The following is a 20,341-nucleotide window of genomic DNA, read 5'->3' as shown; positions in this document are numbered from 1 at the left end:
TGTCATTGGTTCTCTTTGAGATTGAAAGATGAACAACTAAACACAAATGTGTAGGCGCACACACATGTGCGTGCGTGATATAAATAGGTCCATCATTTCTCTGTAGTAGAGATCATTTCACTTTTTCTCCTCAGGCTGGGTCATTGTAGTTTACAAAGTTCCTTAGATTCTTTCAAAGTTGTCTTTCCAATATTATCCCCATATAGATTGTTCTCCTAGTGCTGATCATTTCATTCTTCATCAGTTTGTAAAAGTCCTCGATGTCATCCATTTCTGACCTATTGATGTCCATGCGGGAATTGTGCTCCTGACTCTGCTCTCTTCCCTCTGCATTAGTTCATATCAGTCCCCTTGAATCCTCTATTTCCTCATTTCTTGCTGCATAACTGTATTCCATCCATTCATAGAACACATTTCTCACCTGTACACTTACAAAAACTAATCATGTCTTCGTCCAACTTTTTCTATACTTGCATCATCTTTAAGGTCCCTTCCAGGACTTTCTCTAGAACTCTCCTTAAGAATCAGTGCCATAGGGGTGGCTAGAGCACCGGCCCTGGAGTCAGGAGGACCTGAGTTCAAATCTGGCCTCAGACACTTAATAATGACTTAGCTGTGTGACCTTGGGCCACATTTAATCTCATTGCCTTGGGCAAAAAAAAAATCAGTGCTATGGACCACTGACTCATTGTATTGGATATTTCCAATTATTCTCATTCCTCTTTTTCATACTTCTCTTGGACCTATGGCACAAAATATGAAGTCAAAGGACCTGGGTTCAATTCCTGGTTCTGCCATTTTCTTAGCTGTGTCACTTTGAGCAAGTCTCTTCATGTCTCTGTGTCTTGGTTCCCCCCTATGAAAAGTGAAGTAGTTGGATCTGATGACATCTAAGGTCCCTTCCCATTCAAAACCTGTGATCTGCATCTCCCTCTGCTTTCTTTTTTATTTTTGGTGCTTTGTTGGCTTGTTGTTATGGTGAGGGCCACGTTGGATGGATCCGGAAATGACAGCTTGGGTATATAAAATTACTTGTGCTATTTTCATTTCCAAATTGCCCAAGAATACAGCTCAAGACCCACTTCAACACAGTAAGGCTCTGCACAGAGAACATGGCCAAGTTGCAGGCTGACTTCCATCCGCCAGGATGCAGCTCTTGTAAAAGTCCAAAGACAGCTTGGAGTCAGATCTCAGCCTCTGCATCGCTGGTGCCCCGAGTCACATAGAGACAATCCAAATGATGCCCTGCCTGGCCTGTAAGCCATAATGACTAGGGCACTGAGCTCTTCTAAGAAAAGATCCCTCTGCATAACAGGTATTATTATTGTATTAATTAGAATTATTTAGCCGGCCTCTCGGCCTGCTTTGAAGGCTGTGGCAAACCAGCCTTTAGTCTAGGACTTCAAGAAGGGAGAAGCAATCCTTCCTCTGTTCCTCTTGGGAAGGACCCAGGCCAAGACAAGGTTGACTTCCTCCTTGGGAAGTGGTCTGAGGATTCAAGGGACTGTCTGGAGAGGTAGTGGAGTCCCTAGAGGTTAGTGATAATAATAATAACAGAAACAATGATGGCAACCCAGCTTTTTCACTGTATTTTAGTTTACAAAATCCTTTACAACTGTTATCTAGATACTGCAGTGGATAGAGCACCAGTCCTGGAGTCAGGACGACCTGCCACTTACTAGCTGTGTGACCTTGGACAAGTCACTTCATCCTGATCGTCTACATTCAGGGCCATCTCCAATTGTCTGGATTCATATCTGGTCACCGGACACATATGACTCTGGAGGAGGAAGTGAGGCTGGTGACTCAGCACCCCCTCACTCAAATATTAATGTGTATGTCATAGTGACACCTCCCTGATGTCGTGGTCTTCAAGAAAGAAGGACAAAAACATTTAATCTTCTCAAAAACCCTGTGGTGAGGTTGGTGCCCTTATTATTCCTACTTTACAGATTAGGGAGCTAATGACTTGCTCAGGGTCACCTAGCTTGTGGGGGACAAAAGTGGGGTTTGAATTCAGATTTTCTGATCTCCAAGTGCAGCCACATTATTTTATCTCGTCCCTGGCTTCCATGGACTTTTCTCTTGTCTTAATCTTGAATTATCACATCTTCTACCAAAAAAACCTTCCTCCATCTCCTTAATACTCCTGCCTACCTTCTATCCCTCACTTCCAATTTGGTCAGTATTTATTTTGTTTGTACATAATGGTTTGCATGTTGCCCCCCTCCCAGACTGTGGACCCCTTAGAGACTGATGTCTTTGCCTTTTTTTCGTCTCGAGTGCATAATGCTTGCACCTAGTAGGTGCTCAATTAGATGCCAGTGGATATCATTATCTCCACTTGACAGATGGGGTGGGGTGGAGGATGGCTAGATATCAGAGTCACAGAGTCACAGAGACAAGCAGCAAGGGAGTGAAGTCATCTAGCAGAAATGGGAAAACCACCAAAGGACCTTAGAGGAGAGGATTCCATTCAGATAATCTTTGTGAACATGGAGGAAATATTGTGACTCTGTAGAGTCCCTCCTCTCCTACTTTGGCTTTCCCATACTAAAGACTTATAATCCTCAATGTTTTAAGTCTCAGAACAACTCACTCTCTTCCCCCAATGGGTTAAGCTATGGCTACCCTTTGACTCTTCCCCCTTTTAAAGGCCCCATACCATAGGACCCTAGAGTCCTTCTAGTACAACCGCCTCAGTTTATAGAGAAGGAGATTGAGATCTGGAAAAGTGAAGTGCTTGGCACAAGTTGACGGAGATAATAAGCAGCAGATCTACAAGAGACCCCAGGTCCTTCACTGCAGTCCATAGTGCCATGCTCCCAGAGTGGCATTCCTACATGTTTGCTGATTGACTAAGTGACTGTACCATTCAGCATCCATTAATACCTCGGTATGAATGAGTTTAGCAGGCTTGTTGGGGGAGGGCGAAAATGGGATCTGGAGGTCTCTGTGGTGTAGTGGTCAGAACACTGACTCAATCATCAGCAGATTGTTCATTCATCAATCCTAGCCCTGGGAGTGAGAGGATCCTCAGAGACCTTGCAGTTCAACCCTCTTCTTCTGCAAAGAAGGAAACTGAGACCCAGAAAGGTCACAAGACCATACCTGTAGCACATGGGTTAACAAGTCCGCTACCTTAACTAGGACTTGGTTTTCCATCTGTAAAATAATGAGGAGTGGGTTGGGATCAGAGATTTATTTTATTTGCTTTTTTTTGTGAGGCAATGGAGTTAATTGACTTGTCATTGTCAAGTGTCTGAGTTCTTAAGGAACCTTAAACTTACTCCTATGCCTAGACTCTGTCTCACTTTCTCTGTCTCTATCCCTCCCTGCCATCTCCCTCTCTTTGCCTCTCTGTCACTGTCTTTCTCTTTCTGCCACTGTCTCTCTGTCTCTGTCTCTCTGTCTGTCTGTCTCTCTCTCCTTCTTCCCATTCTTCTTTCACTAAATTTTTTCCAGACTGGTGACTGCCTTCTAAGACTCAGCTGGGCTTCTTCACCTCAGTCCTACCTCTCTCTACTCTCTTCCTCTCACTCTAATATATCATCATCCTATTTTCCAGCTCCCCTTATCTGCCATGTTCCCTCGTTGGAGGGCGGGGCCTGTCTTACTTGCTTATAGTTATGGCCCCACCTTTTAGCACAGTCTCAGCACATCATCCCTATTTTTAAAATGTTCTGTGTATCATGCTTGAAAGGTCATCTAATCCAACTAGTTGAGGAAAGTGAATTATGAAATAACTTGAGAAAAATATTAAGTGATAGAATCAGGATTTGAACCCAGATCTGCAGATTTCAAATCAAAGACGTGTGCCCTCTTCTTCCCTCTCCCTTCTGTCTCTAAGCCTTGGATCCTCTAACTAGAACACTCCTAGAAGCCCTCCCTCTTCCAGAGCTACCCAGAGCCTAAGCTCCAGATTCTCACTGGCATTTTTGGGGATTTCCAGCTGGAAGGGCCTTAGGTCCCTCGGCCAAATCCATGACTCCTTCCACAACCCAGACTTCACAGCCCAGACTAGACCCAACACTTCCAAATTCTGAAAAAGCCATTATCTTTTCTTGCCAACCTTGGGTGGGCCCAGAAGGAAAGAGGCCTCCAGGTGCCATGGCTGGAAGGCTTGGTGCTCTTTCTCCTGGTCAGAGCCGGGGCTGGTTGGTTCCTGGGCTGCTATCAGACAAGGAGCCTCCTTTTTTCCAAAAGTGCATCTGCTGCTATAATTACAGCCTTCCTTTGTCGGGCTCAGGCGGAAACCCGACCCTCCTGAAGGAGAAATCTGAGAGATCACCTTACACTCGCTTTGCATATCAGCTTATTAAAAGGACTTGGGGCTGGGGTCTGACTGTGCTGAGACCTAGAGGCTGGGTTGGGCTAGGGAGGGAGGAGGGCCCGCGGTGGGGGAGGCTGAGGGCCCGCGGTGGGGGAAGCTGAGGGCCCGCGGTGGAGGAGGCTGCTGGCCGGCGGTGGAGGAGGCTGCTCGCCCTCAGCCTCCAGAGGACAGCTCCCTGCGGCCCCGGGGGGCGGATCTGGGGCCGGGAGGCGAGCCCTGGCCCAGGGACCGGGCCGGGAGCAGTCTGGAGGCAGGAGAAACCTGGCTGAGCAGCCCCGGAGAGCCCAGAAGGAAGGAGGGAGGGAGGTATGTGCTAGCCCCGGGCTGCTGGGCTCTGAGGGTGTCGCCCAACCTCCCCGAGCCCTGGGAGAGAGACTGAGGAAGTGACCTTCTGCGGTTTGGGTGGTTTGCAGAGGATGACATACAGGAAATCGAATTTTAACTCCTGTTTATACTAAAGGTTATTTTGCTGAGGGGAGATAAACAAAACTACCTATTCTTTGAAACTGGTGGCTGTGGCCAAGGGATTCCTGTCAGTTCAACCAGAATCGGAGGGGTTTTTTTTTTCTGCCCCAGGGCTTTGAATGACACACTCATTGGGTTATTGATTTCCAGCTCAACCCTCCAGCACCTAGTAGGTGCTTAATAATGCTTCCTGAGCTGAGGCTGTAAGGGCTAAAATATGGGAACCTGGGCAACCTGAATCCCGGCTCCCCAATAAGGTTGCTGTGTGACCTTGGACAAGTCCCTGACCTCTCTGGGCTCCACTTACCTTCAGGTGCACAATTAGAAGGTCAAAGTCTCTTCCTGCTCTAAAAAGTGATCATCCGATTTTGGAAGTAAATGATCCAACAAGAATGTCGCATTTTTCTTGAAGTTTGCATTGCTTTGGATTTTCTAATCTCTGCTTTATGTTTGAACTTCAAATCTCATCTTGAGCCTTGGTTGTGTGTAAGGAATCTACATTCTCCATTTTTGTGGTGTGGGGGAGAGAGGGAGAACAGAGGGGACTGGAAAGCTAGGGTCTACCTGGAAAGCTCTTTGACTTGGAGTTCCATGGGTGCATGCATGCTTTCATCCCATGTTCTATGCATGTAGTACCTATGTGAGTTGAGGTCAAGCTCTTAGCCTTTCAGGGCCTCAGTTTCCTCCATTGTAAAGTGAACCAGTTGGACTAAATGGGCTCTCTGATAGCTCCCAGTTTTTAACTTATGACCCTATGGCTAATAAGCAAAACCCAGGACTGTTACTTATTATGTGTGACCTTGACCAAATTGCTACCTTTCTGGTCCTGAGTTTTGAGATGGGACTATATTCTGCCTAAATCAGGGATCCTATTGCAAAGAGGGGTTTAGTGGTTTGTCTCAGGTCACAAAGTTAATCTAAGTCAGAGGCAGAACTTGAACCCTGTCCTCTACTATGTTTCTATGCCTCTCTCACTTTAATAACTCATTAAATTCACTGGCTTCAGTGGTGGAAGGGACCTCGGAGCACCATTTAGTCAATTCACGTAACTTGCCTTCTTTTCATTAAACTAATTTTAGCAAACTCATTTTGAGAGTCATTTACTGAAGGAAAATTCCCTTTCCCAGAGCCTACCCTGCAGACAAATAGAACAATTGCTGGTTCTGCCTTTCCCTTTTCTATCCTCCCTGCATCTCCTTACTTCTTGGAAAGAAGTCTCCTCTATCTCTCTCTCCCTGGTTTATGAGTTGGAGCAGACCTCAGAAATCAGCTTGCCCAAATGAGGAAACTGTGTCCCAGAAAGAGTAGGAAACTTGCTCAAGATGCCACATCTGGTAAGTGACCAATCTTGTGCAATCTCCAGCGCCTTGTGGGAGCCTTTGCTGCTTTGCCTCAGTTGTACGTCCACATTGCCTGCATTGCATTGTGGACTCTTGGAGAGCAGGGACTGGTTTGTATCTTTCTCCCGGATAGCATAAATGTTTATTAACAGAAGAACTATTGGAGGGACTGTAGAAAGAGAGGGCCATTGCTATTCTATTGTGAGCGGGGCAGACCCTTCTGGATAACAATTGGAATCTTACAAGAAAGGGGTTCAGTTGTCTACAATTTTTGCCTCGATGACCTAGCTCTATACTCTAGTGATGCAAAACTACAAACAAAACCACTTGGGCCATGTCAAACAGAGTTTATGGTAACAGCAAGCTGCAGACTAACATAAGAGCTGAGAGTTTACTCTGGGTCAAACACTTTACGAGAATTATCTCCTTTGATCTTTACAATTCTGAGAGGGAGGAGCTGTGACTCTCCCCATTTTGTAGATGAAGAAAGTGAGACAAGTAGAAGCTAAGTGACTCGCCCAGGCTCACTCCACTAGTAAATGTTTGAGACCAAATTTGAATTCAGACCTTTGTGACTTTAAGCCTAGGACTAGCTGTCCCCAAATAAACCAGGTGCCCATTGCATAAACTGCCTATATAGAAGTCATCAAATCAGCAGGCTTTCTGAAGTTTCTCCTGCCGGTTGGAACCTGTGCTTAGATACCAGACTAGATCAATGTTATTGTTCATTGAAATGTCACTGATGAAGAAATGGGGCAGGGGTCAGAGGGGATCCGTGTGTTCATTAGGATAGAGGGAAATCAGCTAAACCAAAGGAACACTGAGTTCAAATCCAGTCTCAGACACTTCATAATGACCTAGCTGTGTGGCCTTGGGCAAGTCACTTAACCCCCATTGCCTTGCAAAAACTAAAAAAGGGGGGCAGCCAGGTGGCACCTTGGATAAAGCACTGGCCTTGGAGTCGGGAGTCCCTGGGCTCAAATCTGGTCTCAGACACTTGATAATGACCTAGCTGTGTGGCCTTGGGCAAGCCACTTAACCCTGTTTGCCTTTCAAAAACCTAAAAAAACCGCCTAAAAACATGATTGAATTAAACGATATGAGTGATAGGAGAGTTAGATTGCAAAAAGAATATCAGGTACTGAGTAAATTAAAATAAATACTAATGGTCAGGACGCTCAGAGAGGTGGGTGGTTACATGGGCAGAATGCTGCGTCCCCAACCAAATGACACGATTGGACCCTGTGTTTTTGCTGCCCTGTCTGATTTGGTGTCTCTTCTCAGATGTGTGAGTCTTGGCTCCTGGAGGGGAGGGCAAGGGCTGGTAAGAGTTGCCCTCTAGCCTGATGGAAGGTGCTTAATGAATCTGTGGGTTAACGATGGAACGGAGAATTCGAGTTTACCAAGGTGTTGGGAGCAGAGCAGAACTGAGCGGGATGAAAGCGCAGAAGCATCCATAAAACTTATTTTTCCAGAAGGGGGGGGGGGGTGGAAGGTTGTAAATATTACCAGTTGCAAGAGTGGGGCTTTTTCCTTTTTAATTGCACACTAAAGAATTTTCCCTGCATAAAAGAGCCCTTGTTCCCTTGAAGCCGATTGAGAAATCTGCTCAGGAGATGCCCTTTAAAGACAGCTGTGCAAACCCCCCAGTCGTTAGAGGGAAAGCCCAGAGAGCCTTTCCGCATCCCCGGTGAGAGTCCTGTGCGTGACTTCCCGAGCCCCTGGCGCCCCGCAGAAGCGGAGACCGAAGTTTTGTCTTCGGTGGGAGGATGGGGAGCCCGGGGCTCCCCGAGCCCAGAAACTCGCTGCTTGCCAAGTCGGAGGCTCCCCCCGCCCAAGGGAAGGGGTGAGGGGGCCCGAGGCCTTGCCCTCCTTCCCAGGGCGGGTCAGGGTGTGGGGCGCCCCTTCCTAGGGGTCTCCCCTGCCGCGCGTGGCTCTCTGGGGACACCCCCGGCCCGGGCCGGAGGAGGGGAGCCCCCGCCGCCCGCCGCCGCCTTATGCAGCCGCGCCTGGCAGTGCCCGCCCCCGGGCCGGCCGCGGCCCCTCCCCTGCCAGCCCAGGGGGCGGGCGCCGGGCGCCCATTGGCCGGGCACGCTCCGGGGCGCAGCCTTCTCGGGGCTCTGGGCGCCCCGCGGCGGAGCGCGGCAGAGCGGCGGGCCCGGGCTCAGGATGAAGGAGCGCGGCGGTCCCCCCAGCATCCCGAGCCGGCAGCCCGCGGCCATGGAGCGCCTGCAGCCTGACTTCATGCCCGTGTGCTTGTTTGCAGACGAGTCCTACCAGAAGCTGGCCATGGAGACCCTGGAGGAGCTGGACTGGTGCCTGGACCAGCTGGAGACCATCCAGACCTACCGCTCCGTCAGCGAGATGGCCTCCAACAAGGTAGGGAGCGCCCCGCGGCGGGGTGCTGGGGCCGGCCGCGGCCGGGGCTGCCTGGCACAGCGGGCCGCGGGCCCCCAGCCCGCCGCGGGGCACGGACACCCCCGTGCCCCGCTTCCCGGGCTCCTGGCCCCCCGGCCGCCTCACTTTCTTCCTCTGGAAAAGGCAACCGAAAGTTCTGTGAAGTTTCCAGAATAACCGAGTGCCCGGCAGCCTCCCCGCCGGGTGAGGAGGCCGTGGGGAAGGGTGGGCTATTGCCGGAGCTTCCCCGACGGCCCTAGCGCTGGGGGGCTGGGGATGGGGGAGACTTTGCCCACATGGGGGACCTGTCCAAGCAACGCTCCACCTGCAATCCAAAGGGGGAAAGGCGGCTCTAAGAGCAGAACCCCGTCCCAAAGGTGGGAGACGGGAAAGGAACGTCTCCAGTCCACAAAGGCCTTTTTTGCTGTACAGCTCCCTGGTAGAGAGAGCTTTGATGAGAGGGGCCATTCCACCATTTGTTTAATTCACACCAGACTCGGGGTGCTAATTTATGGAGCCAGTGTTTCCAAAGTGCTTGGTTTGCCTTTTCCCCTGGGGAAGGCTCCCTGCCACCCTCGGGTGAGTAGGGGGCGCTTCTGAGAGCCTCCTCACCCTCCGGGTGCCATCATTCCCTGCCCAGGTTCACCTGTCTGGAAGTTTCATGCCACATCTCCCAGGGCAGTAGATTGGGTTTTGGTCCACACCTGCCAAGGGTCCTCCGGCTGGCCCAAGTGAGTTAGGACTCAGTGTGAGGCCTCCTCCGGAATCCCTTCAGGGAGGTTAGGGTCCCTGCATCCAGAGGGAGATAGCACCCGAGCTGCTGGCCCAGGCTTTGTAGGGGGCCTGTTCACAGGAGAGCACTGAGTGTCCTTTGGAGGTGTGTTTGTTTACAATAATGGGCTGAGCTGTGTAAAGGTGCTGAGCTTCCCGTGCCTGGAGGTATTCAAGTGGGAGTTCACCGGCTTGTGAGGAAGTTGGGGTAGGAGGGTTTCTAAGAAGTGGTGGGGAGAGAAGAGGGGGCGTGGGGAAGTTCCTGTAAGTGGACTCTAGCACTAACTTCTCTTTAGAAGGAAGAAAAGCAGAATCGAAGCTTAGGATACCAGAGAGCAGTTTGGGTTTTTGGCAACAATCCTCCACTTCATCCCCATGGCATCCCCCATTTTGCAGACCAGAAAACTGAGGCTGAGAGGTTCAAATACACTTTCCACGGTGGCACACTAAGTAGCAGAGGGTGAATTTGAACCCAGGTCCTCGGATGGCTAGCCCTGTTTCTATTTCTGCTCTCAGGCTTTTATTTAGAGATAAAATGGTTTCTATCAAGCCTGCCTTTTGTAAATAGGGATCTGGAGGAGCCCCCTACACTCAGCAGCCGTGGCAAAGATCTCTCAATTGTCTGTGTGGACCAGGTACCATATGGATCCGATGGAGCTCATACCCCAGTGGATGTGGGCTAAACACCAGAGTTAGGAGCCTGCCTAAACTTTGTGTGCAGATGGATGTGCTGGGGGGGGGGGGGGGGGTAGAGCAATGCATGCTGAGAAATTTCATTTACTCTGCCTCAGGGCCTCAGTTTCCCTGTTTGTACAATGAGCAGATTGGACCTCCTAGCATTTTGCAGACTACGTTTAGAACTGAAAGAGAGCTTGGCAGTCACCTGGAGTCACCCCTCACTTGACTTTGAGTAAACAGGACCTCAGAGAGGGGCAGTGACTGTTGGAAACTAAGACAGTTTGAGTCTCAAACCCACAGGGACTCTTGGGGTCCTGCTGCTCAGCATCCTGAGCTCATTTCAAGTTCCTCTCACTGCAAAACCTGCAGGATATGGGCTCTGATACTCCCCCTGGCTTTGCTTGGGGGGGGGGGGGGTGCAGCAGCTTGCAGGGTGTTCCTAAATGAAGAGAGACAGTAAGATAGAGACAGACAGAAGGGAAGGGAGACAGAGAGAGAGAGACAGAGACAGAGCAGAGAGCTAGCTCTCCTGCGGCTGTAGCGGCAGGGTCCTGGCCTCTTGCACTGGATCCAGTTTCTGACCTTCCAGAACAGCTGTGTGGGACACAGCGAAAGCGAACTAGGGCTCAGGCTGCCTACTGGAGGGCCCAGTCACTCAGATGTTGGGGCAGGGGGCTCCTGGGCACTTTGTGAGCCTCAGCCAAGAAAGGACTAGGAAGCCACAGTCTGCTGAAATGGCCCCATCGGCTTGGCGTAATGCAAGAACTGGGTTCTAATCCTACCTCAGGCACTGTCTGGCGGGGTGATCCTGGGCAAGTCACTTAAGTTCCCTCAGTCTCCTCATCTGTAAAATGAGAGGATGGGACTAGATGAGTGATACTGTCCCTTCCGGCTCGAAATCTGTGATTTAGATTCTGAAAACCCCTCTTCCAGACTGAGGACAGAAATGAACCCTGGGATTTTCCCCACTGGCTTTTTTTTTTTCAAAGTGTAAAATGACCCAAATAATCGCCAAAAGTTTAGATGTTTGGAGTTTAGAATTAAGAAGAAAAATCCCAAATGACTGAATAAGGAATGATTCGATAGCATTAAAAACACGAAACAAACGTACAAAACCCCCAAAACCCATTCCCCCCCCCAAGTTGAATGGACTGAACTGGGAGGGGGGGTAGGGGTCTTCAGGCTAGGACTAGAAGTCCCGGTGTCTGGGGTTCTGGAGAGGGGGCCCTTATTCAGGAATCATCTAGACCAAAGTCCCTTCCAACTCTGCCATAAATACACTGGGAGCTCCCCCTTCTTGTGCATTCCCTGTTGAATGGAGAGCTCAATAGAATCTCAGAGACCATCTAGCCCAACCCCCTCATTTTGCAGAAAAGGAAACTGAGGCCCAGTGAGGTTACATGATTAACCCACAGTTCTTCAGATACAAAGTATGAAATTTGGGGGGGTCAATAGGAAGTGAGAAAAGAAGAGTAATTGGGGGCCTGCTGAACTTAGAAGACCTGAGTTCAAATCTTGCCTCAAAAACTGTTTAGCCACATGACTCTGCACAAGTCATTTAACTTCTGTCTACCTCAGTTTTTTCATCTGTAAAATGAGACTAATAATAGTACCCACCTATTGTACAGGATTCTTGTGAGAATTATGAGAAAATAATAGTTAAAATAATATGGAAAGTTCTTACTAGTCCTTGGTGTCAGTGGCCAGAAGTGGGCATTCATTCCATTTGTTTCATGTCTTCAACAATACTTAATTGCTCTCACAATAAATCATAATTTTAAAGTCGAGAAATATTTTGCAACTCTTAAGGTACTATGGATATTAGCTATTATTGTCCTTGTGATGTTGATGATGGTGATGATGATGATGGTGAGGATGGTGGGATAGTTAGGTGGCACCATCGTGAGAAAGAGCACTGGGCCTGGAATCAGAAAGATTCATTGTCCGGAGTTCAAATCTCATCTCTGACCTTTGCTAGCTGGATGACCCTGGGCAAGTCACTTAACCCTGTTTACCTTACTTTCCTCAACCTTAAAATGAGCTGAAGTAGGAACTGACCAAGCCACTCCATTACCTCTGCCAAGAAACCCCAAAATAGGTCACAAAGAGTTGGACATAACTGAAAAACTGACTGAACAATGACTAAAATTATTAATATTATTATTCATGGAGCTCAGTCAGACAGTAGTAGTAGGTGTTATCATTGGCCACACAGGTGTACATGAAGTTTGGACAAACTCTGGCCAATGACCCATTGAAGGCCCCCACAGATCATGCTCTCACAACTGGTTCATGTTCTATACATGCCCATCATTGAGGTGTTTGATGATGATGATGATGATGATGATACTATTTACATTGACTCACTTAGGCTCAGATTTTAAGTGTCTATCCCAGGGTCTCCCATGCTAAAGATTAAGGCTGATACTCGGATCCAAGATGGTTGACTGTCTATCTAAGGCTCTTGTTGAAGAAGGAAGAAGTGCTATCTTAATCTTCCTGTCCCATTCAAGGGGGGGGGGGGTGTCCCTGAGTGACCTCCCCAGGGCTCCTCTCAGAGACAACTGCAGAAGTCCTGTCTTGTGGGGGCCTCTCCTCCCAATGGCCCTCCCCAAGACCCGGATTTGGCTGCAGACCAAATGGTTTTGAGCATGATCTCAGAGGAAGGTCCACTAATGACTTTTGCAGCTGAGATAGCCTCCCCTCCCGTATGATAGAAATTAAAACATTAAATGGCCGGAATAGATTCAACTCCTCTTCTGACGCTATGGCATTGTCTTTCAAGGTGCCAAAGGATGTCAGGAGAGTCCGGAGCCAAGCACTTAGGGGCCACCGAGGGCGTCACAATACTTCCTAATTTCTGGCTTTCAATATCCCATCCTCTTCTGTAGCAAAGGAATTGTCTGGGCCTCCAAGCGAAGTAGGCCCCATGGAGCCCAGGCCCCTCATTGGCCAGAACATCAGATGTTTTGAAAACAGGATGTTTAAGCTCCCCACTAGAAAAGAGGAACGGAAAAAGCCCCAGGAGGGAAAGGAAGGGAGCAAGCCAGCTCCCTGGGCAGGATTCCCCTGCTTGCTGCCATCTAAACAGTGACCTGGCTTCCTGACCTTAGCCAGGGCTGTCAGACTGACCTTGTGTCACCAAAGCCACCACGTCAGAGGTGGCCGATAGGGGGAATGGCCCAACTGCTGGGAGGGGGATAGGGGTTTCCTGTCTCCTTCCTGACTGATCGAGTAGGGAAAGTACAAGCTTGCGACAACAGTCAGCTCAGAGAGAAGCCCCACAGACACACTCCCCCAGGAAGGTGGATTTCCCCACCCCTGGCCTTTTCAGAGAAACCTAAGCAAGCTCCCCAGATGTCTGGGGGGGGAACATCAGAAGGTCAACTTCCTTAAACTGTTTGGTCTCCTAGGAGACCTGCCCCATCCTTTGCAAAGTGGGAGGGCAGAGGGACCTGATGTGGGATTGGAGGGCTGACCCCCCCCCCCCCGCCAGCTCAACCAGACTGTAGCTTAATACTCCAGGGTCTGGCTAATCCAGTTATAGACAGTCTCTTTATAAATAATTATCCTGAACTAAGCACCCTCCAATAAATAAAAAAGGAAATAAGCCTTTCCATGAATGGAGTAGAACACCCACCCCAAAGGGGGTTCTGTCACAAACAGCAACCCACTATTCCATATTGCTGAGTTTTTAAACATTGTTTATAATCAAATTCTACAAAATATTTTTAACCTCTGAGAACACGTTGTGCAAAGAGCTGAGTTCAAATCCTAGCTTGGTGACCCTAGGCAAGTCACTTCACTCTATGTTCCTTCATCTGTAAAATGGGGAAACTAAGAACTCCTTCTTCCTACGTTGTTTCTTTAGTTTTTTTGCAAGGCAGTTGCCCAAGGTCACACCACTAGTAAGTATCAAGTGTCTGAGGTCACATTTGAACTCAGATCCTCCTGGCTCTTTCCACTGCCCCTGATGGATTGTTTTAAGAATCAGCTGAGATACTATGGAAAGTGCTTTGCAGATTTTAAAGCTTTCTCTAAGTGCTGGCAAGTATTAATAGTTTAAGTCAAACTGGGTAAGTTTTGATTTGATTTTAGGGAAGCACAGAGGGTTGGGTCCAAGCTAGAGTGAAGAGAGCCAGACGGCCTCTGAGCCATGAAGATTTGGGTTTAAATTTTGCCTCTGCCACACGCTGGCTGGGTGAGCTTAAACAAGTCATTTACCTCCCATGGAAGTTTTCTGGGACTCTTAGGGTACAGAGAAGATTTAAGACTGGAGGGACAGACCACTGCCAAGGAAATGACTAGTCTAGCCCAAAATAGTAATAATAATGGTCACTAACAACAGTTCGTTTTTAGCATGTTTTAGTTTCCCAGATTTTTTGCATTCACATTTCAAGAGAAGTTGCCATTCAGCACCAATGAAGGGGCACCAGAATGCTTGCATTAGAAATAAATCTTGTTTTACAGTTGAGGAAACTGAGGCAAACAGAGGGATAAGTGATTTGGCCAGGACCAAGATGGGATTTGAATCTAGCTCTTCCTGACACCAGGCTAAGTCTTTTTCACAACAATCCTGTAAATTAGGTGCTGTTATTTATCCCACTTTATAAATGAGGAAACTGAGGCTGAAAGGAGTGATGCACAAGGATCAAGCAATTAAGAGGTTATCAGACCTAGACTTTGAACCAAGATCCCTTTGATTCAATTCCATGATGACTGAGCCAACTGACCACTTGATATCCTGCTCCAGTAATATGCTCCCCCTTAAGGCAGGTCAAATGTAGATGATCCACATGGAGGCCTTACATGTTCCTTACAGGTCATAGACCTCAGGGGCCATCTGATCCACTCTCTGCATGTTACAGATGAGGAAACAGAGAGATGAGGGACCCAGCCAGCAAGTATCAGAGATGAAATTTGAACCCAAATCTTCTGACTTCAGAGCCTGTGCTCTTTCCAGTGGAACAGGGTGCTCATCCGAGCTATCTCCTGACTAGTTTCTTCATTGATGGGAGTATCCTGGTCTCCTAACTCCCAGTTGGTCAAGCCCTGATCTTCTGACACATTCTGTACCGGTCCTATCATTGACCCTCCCTCCCTTCCCAAGTGACAACCAACCTCACAGGGGACTTGAGAAGATAACCACCCTGATATCAGATTCCCCTGGGTGGACTGGAGGAGGTCACACAGCTGTCTCCACGTCCAAAAGATCCTCCAACATTGTCCAGGACCCTCCTTTCATGTCTTTTCCTGAGTGGTCCTACACTATGATTGCAAGTACACAATTCCTAATTGTCTGATCCTTGTGTATCACTTCCTTCAGCCTCAGTTTCCTATTGCTTGTTGTTGTGAGATAAAATAAGGTACATTAGGTTGTTGCTATTGCTGTAATAATTGTTAAATATGAATTATTAATAATTGCTGTTACTATTGCTGCCAACTTAGAACTAGAAGGAATTTGGAGGTCATCTGGTGCATCCCCTTTATTTAACAGTTGAGAAAATTTCAGCCCAGTAATGAGACTTTCCCAAGGTCACACAGATATTAAGGAACAGAGGCAACATTCAAACCCGGGTCCTGTGACTACAGAGCCAGGGTTCACGCCATCATTCGGTTAAATGGACAGGAATTTTCCTGAGTCATTCTGATTTGACAGATATATTAACCAGAGAAGCCTTTGCCTAGATAACTTCATGTTTGATAACAAACTGCTTGTTCTGCTTCGGCCATCTCAGCCAACAGTTTGTCGGTGAAGATTTACTGAGTTATTCCTGATCAGGAACCAAGGTTTTAATCAGTCACGTTAATTATGCCAAAACAGAGCTTTCTGGAAAGTGGCCTTGTCCGCACTGAAGTAACTGAACAGTAACCATTCACCCCATCCTTTTCTGCTAAGTGTCTTCCCAATTTTCCTTCCAAAGAAATCTAGTCGAGAGGCAGAGTGATAGAAGTATGCTGAGCTTCGGGGACCGGGTCCGAATCCACTGGTGACCCTTAGCAGGTCTGGGACTCTCACCTAGTCCTTTCTCTTTAATATATCTACTGTGAAATCAGAAGGCCTTGGAGGATGATGAATCCAGGGACCATCTTGGAGTCAGGAAGGTGGGCTTCCCCACCCGCGTTTGTGACCCTGAACACGTTGTTGGATTTGCTAACTTCTGAGACTTCAAATAATGAAGTGTGAAGGGTGGAGGGGGCTTCCAGGTTGGGAGCTCCCTGCACCAGGAAAAGCCTCACATTGCAAGGGACTGAACATAGTTTTGGTGTGGTAGGAATCAGATCCATTTGTATACAAATCTACATTAGGCATTTAGGAAGGTTTATATCCATGCACAGATGTGCTCATCGCATAGATAGGTACAGACAGATCTGTATTAAATATGAATGTATGTTTATGTGTCTCTGCAGACACATGTCTCTGTATTTCTATGTATTGGTGCATGTGTTCACAGAAAGTGCTTATGGACTGTAAAGCTTCTTGTAATTGTTAGTCGTTGCCGTCAACATCAACCGATGCATCATATAGGAACACAACTTTGCACACATTCACAAAGAAACGCCCATGGTGAGTCTAAATCTCTGGACCTAGACCCTCCCCAGCTGAGCCCTAGGCCCTTTGAATGGCAGCTTCCCCTTGGCCTGGAATGATGCTCCATCACTGTCTGTTTGTTTAGGGGACAAACAGAAGTCGATCCCCAGGGGGAGGATGGGGAAGCCACCACCACATTTGGTTGTTTCCAAACTAGCAGCCAGAACCAACCCAAGCCCTGGCTCTGTTCACTGGGAAGGGGTCGGGGGGGAGGAGGGAGGCAGGGGCATCTTTCTGTGGCAAGAAGGCTCCCCCACACTGAGACAAGGCCTCAGTCATCCGGGAGTCCAGGGACTGGAGGCCAGAGAAGGGCAGGCAGCCGGCCAGCTGCCTATGTGTCTACAGACGCAGAGCCCTCCCCATTCTGGGCATCGTCCAGGAGCCAGCCAGCCCCGACAGCTGCCCCCTGGTAAGCGATGCTTCCCTCACCGATGCCAAGCTCGTTTGTCTCCTGGTCATCTTCCTGTTACTTCCTGCGTCTGACTGGCCTTCCATCCCCTGGCGGGGGTTGACAGAGGCAAGGGCAAGACAAAGGGGCGCCCGGCCTGCGCTCTTGTTTGTTCCTGGTAACTTAGTTGTACAGGACTTGTTTTTAAAGAGTGCGGTCAGACTGCTCGCCTCTCCCAGGACAGTCAGTCCAGTTTTAAGGCTACCATTGTCCATAAGCCAAAGGGTTTGAGGACTGGATATTGGGAGAAGTCACTAGAGAAGGGCTTCCCTGGTCTGGGGCCTCCTTCTCAGGCTTTGGCCACCACACTTACTCTGAAGGGCTGGGAGTCTTCAATCCATCAAGAATCATCCCATTAGGGCTCCCCTCACTGCAGGTGACAGCCACGTGGCCCAGTGCAAGACCCTCCAGCGGGGACCCGAGAACAGCTGCCAACACTGTAGTTATTTAGACCAATTAAGTCCACTGGGTTGCAGGGACTGAATTACTGTTCTCCAGAGATTGACATTTGGTATTTTCAAAATCTCATTCTGTTTAAGAACAAAAACACTGTTGGGAGGGAGGGAGGGAGAGAGAGACAGAGAGAGAGAGAGAGAGAGAGAGACCAAAGACCGAGAGAAGATAGATTTCCATTATATGTGTGTAGCTTCTCCACCTGGAAGAAAGCAGAATCTAAAGGCAGAGGCCCTGGAGCAGAATCTTCCCTGGGTCACTTCCCAACTGTGGGACCCATTTGGTCTCCTTAGACTTAGGGTTCTCATCTGTAAAATGAAAATTCTGTTAGATTGAATTCCTTTCTTCAGGATAGGCGGCCAGACCTGTTCCTCGCACTGCCCCAGTAGACCAAGCTCATGCCTTTGTAACATGGAATAAAGCCCAAAGCTCACCTTGGCCTCCCTCCATCATTGTAGAAATGAGGAACCCGTGGCCTAGCCAGAACAAATGACTCACCCTATAGCAAATGGAGCAAGTGGCAAAATCACAATTTGAATGCTGTCCCTAGGATGCTAAATCCAAGTCCTTCTCCTACAATGACCACCAAGAGTTTGACTTGAATAACCCTCTTCTTTCCCCACTGAAGAAACTGTCATCTTTAGGCTTAAGGTTTAGACAGAGGGGTCTTCTCAAAGACCAATGAATCCCTCCCAGGACTCACCCACCACCCAAGGCTCTCTGCTCCCCTTCAGGAAGGCTTGGGATGAAGTTTAAGGTGTAGGGAATCCCCTCTTCCCTTCACATTAAATATCACCTTCTCTTGCCCAGGCAACATCCTTAAAAAGGAGCCATACCATGAGGTTATTCTTTCTGGCCAAATAAACAGAACTGATGGCAAGAGGAGAGAAAAGCACTCTGGACAGTCACCAATGGTCCGGAGAGAACGTTCACTACTTCCAGGTCTCAGATTCCTCCTCTGGAAAATAACGGAGTTGCACCCTGGATCAGATGATAGAACCCAGGAAGAGCTGGGTTCGAATCCTGCTTCTTAGGGTGAATCATTTCACTTTTTTGGCCAAAATATATTCATCTCTAAACCAGTGAGGTCAGACTAGAGGGCCTCTGAGAGCTCATCCAGTTGTCCAAGTCAACTGCTATGGCTCCATGATCATTCTGTTCATTTAACATTCAGTTTTATCACAGCGCCTTCCAGGAGGGAATTGAGAAATTAATGTCTTCTGAGAATGAGTAAAGACAGCCACTTCCCTCATTTTTTTTCCCATTCCATTATCTAGAACACATCCATCTGGATGGCGGGGTTAGTGGGGGGGCCTCATCTCTGAAATGCATCAGCCAAATCTTGGACCACCCAAGACTTCCTCTTCCCTTCTTAAATCCCCATTTCCCTCACACGGCTTTGCTGACAGCTCTTCTCCCTGGGATTCTCTGTTCCCCTCCACATCCCCCCTTATCAGTGATTGCCCAAGATTAGGTGGTGCTCTCATGTCTTGGCTTGGATATCTTGTGAAACCCCACATTTGCCCATAACCTGACTCTACCATTTGAATAAGAGAAAAGAGAAGTAAGCCTTAAATGAAGGGGTGCTGTTTGTGTGTGTCTGTGTGTGTGTGTGTGTGTGTGTGTGTGTGTGTGTAAGGATCCAGTTGTTTCCAATTTCTTGGTTGTTAATTACTTGGTTTTTCTCTTGGGGATTTCCAGAAGATTTCCCCCAATCCTGACTTTTCTATTGCTGATCTCAGTGACTTTTTGGGTTTTTTTGCTTGAGCTCACTATGGACTAACCATGGGATTTTTAGATATTTTCAAGGCTTTCATTTCACATGATACTGAAATGGAGTGACCAGTGATGGGCAAGGGTCAGTGACCTCTCCAAGACCCTTCTGGCAGAGAGCTTCCAGTCTCCATATCTATAGACATGAATCCTTACCAAGGATTTATTAAGTGTCTATGATGAGCCAGTCATTGGGGACTCAATGACAAAATAAGGCAAGACCCTGACGTGAAGGGAGTCTGGCAAGGTTACCATCATCCCTTTACCAGTTTGAAATATGAAGCTCCCAAAAAGTGAAATGTTCTTAGAACAAGTCAGCAGTAGCCAGCTAGTGTCAGAGCTGAAGGGGGAAGGGATGATTTGTGCCTAATAGGCAGGGAGCTCTCTTGCCCACTAGGCTGCATCTCACTGAAAACAGTCACTCTTGAATCCCCAAGATGTGTCTGAAGACGCAGAACACCCAGCCCCCCCCCCCAATCTTTAAATGCCTTTTAGAGGGTCTGTGGTCCTCATTGCCTGCAGCCTCTGCCACTGCTGACTATTCTTGGCTTTCCCTGGCCATAAAGTCAAAGGATTGACTCCCAGTTAGGTTAACTGGGGCAGAGTTGGTGTTTTTGTAGGTTCCACCATACATGTTGCTTTTCTTCCTTTTTCTTTTTGGTTTTTGCAAGGAATGGGTTAAATGACTTACCCAAGGTCATGCTTTTCTTTCAACAGACAAGGTTGTCGCTGATTTGAACAATGCTGCCTTTGAATGCACCTGCATTTCACAGGGACCATTTGCCTATTTCTAGTCCTTACTCTTTTCAGATTTGATCATATTGCTAATGAATATGCTCCTCATTAGAATTTTCCTTGATAGCTTCTTCCCAAGAAACTTAATGAGTTCTGAAAATTGAAGGGGGGGGGTAACTTGATTTCTATTTTCTGTGTGTTTGTGTATGTGTGTGTGCGTGTGCGCACCTTTAGTTTTTTTGAAAAATTTAGAGTTTCTTTGAGGTGGAAGAGATAAGCTATGCAGTGCTTAGCCACTTATTATCTAGGTGATATCAGGCAGCTCATTTTCTCTCTTTAGACCTCAGTTTCTTCAT

General features: G+C 48.0%; 1 protein-coding gene across 3 annotated transcripts in view; it reads left to right on the top strand.

Moving 5' to 3' along the window:
- The window catches only part of PDE4B (phosphodiesterase 4B), a 737,209-nt gene that overhangs the window by 681,800 nt on the left and 35,068 nt on the right, over window positions 1-20,341 (top strand). For 2 of the 3 annotated variants that reach the window (XM_074221243.1, XM_074221244.1), the window contains one exon: window positions 8,405-8,517. In XM_074221243.1, the coding sequence (XP_074077344.1) occupies window positions 8,405-8,517 (113 nt within the window). Of the gene's footprint in view, window positions 1-4,601; window positions 4,640-8,404; window positions 8,518-20,341 lie in introns of those variants that run through there. The other variant, XM_074221245.1, reaches the window with a different exon arrangement.

The sequence above is a fragment of the Macrotis lagotis genome, chromosome 2 (genome assembly GCF_037893015.1).
Source record: "Macrotis lagotis isolate mMagLag1 chromosome 2, bilby.v1.9.chrom.fasta, whole genome shotgun sequence".
NCBI classification, from domain to species: domain Eukaryota; kingdom Metazoa; phylum Chordata; class Mammalia; order Peramelemorphia; family Peramelidae; genus Macrotis; species Macrotis lagotis.
This window is presented reverse-complemented; position numbering and strand designations above follow the sequence as displayed.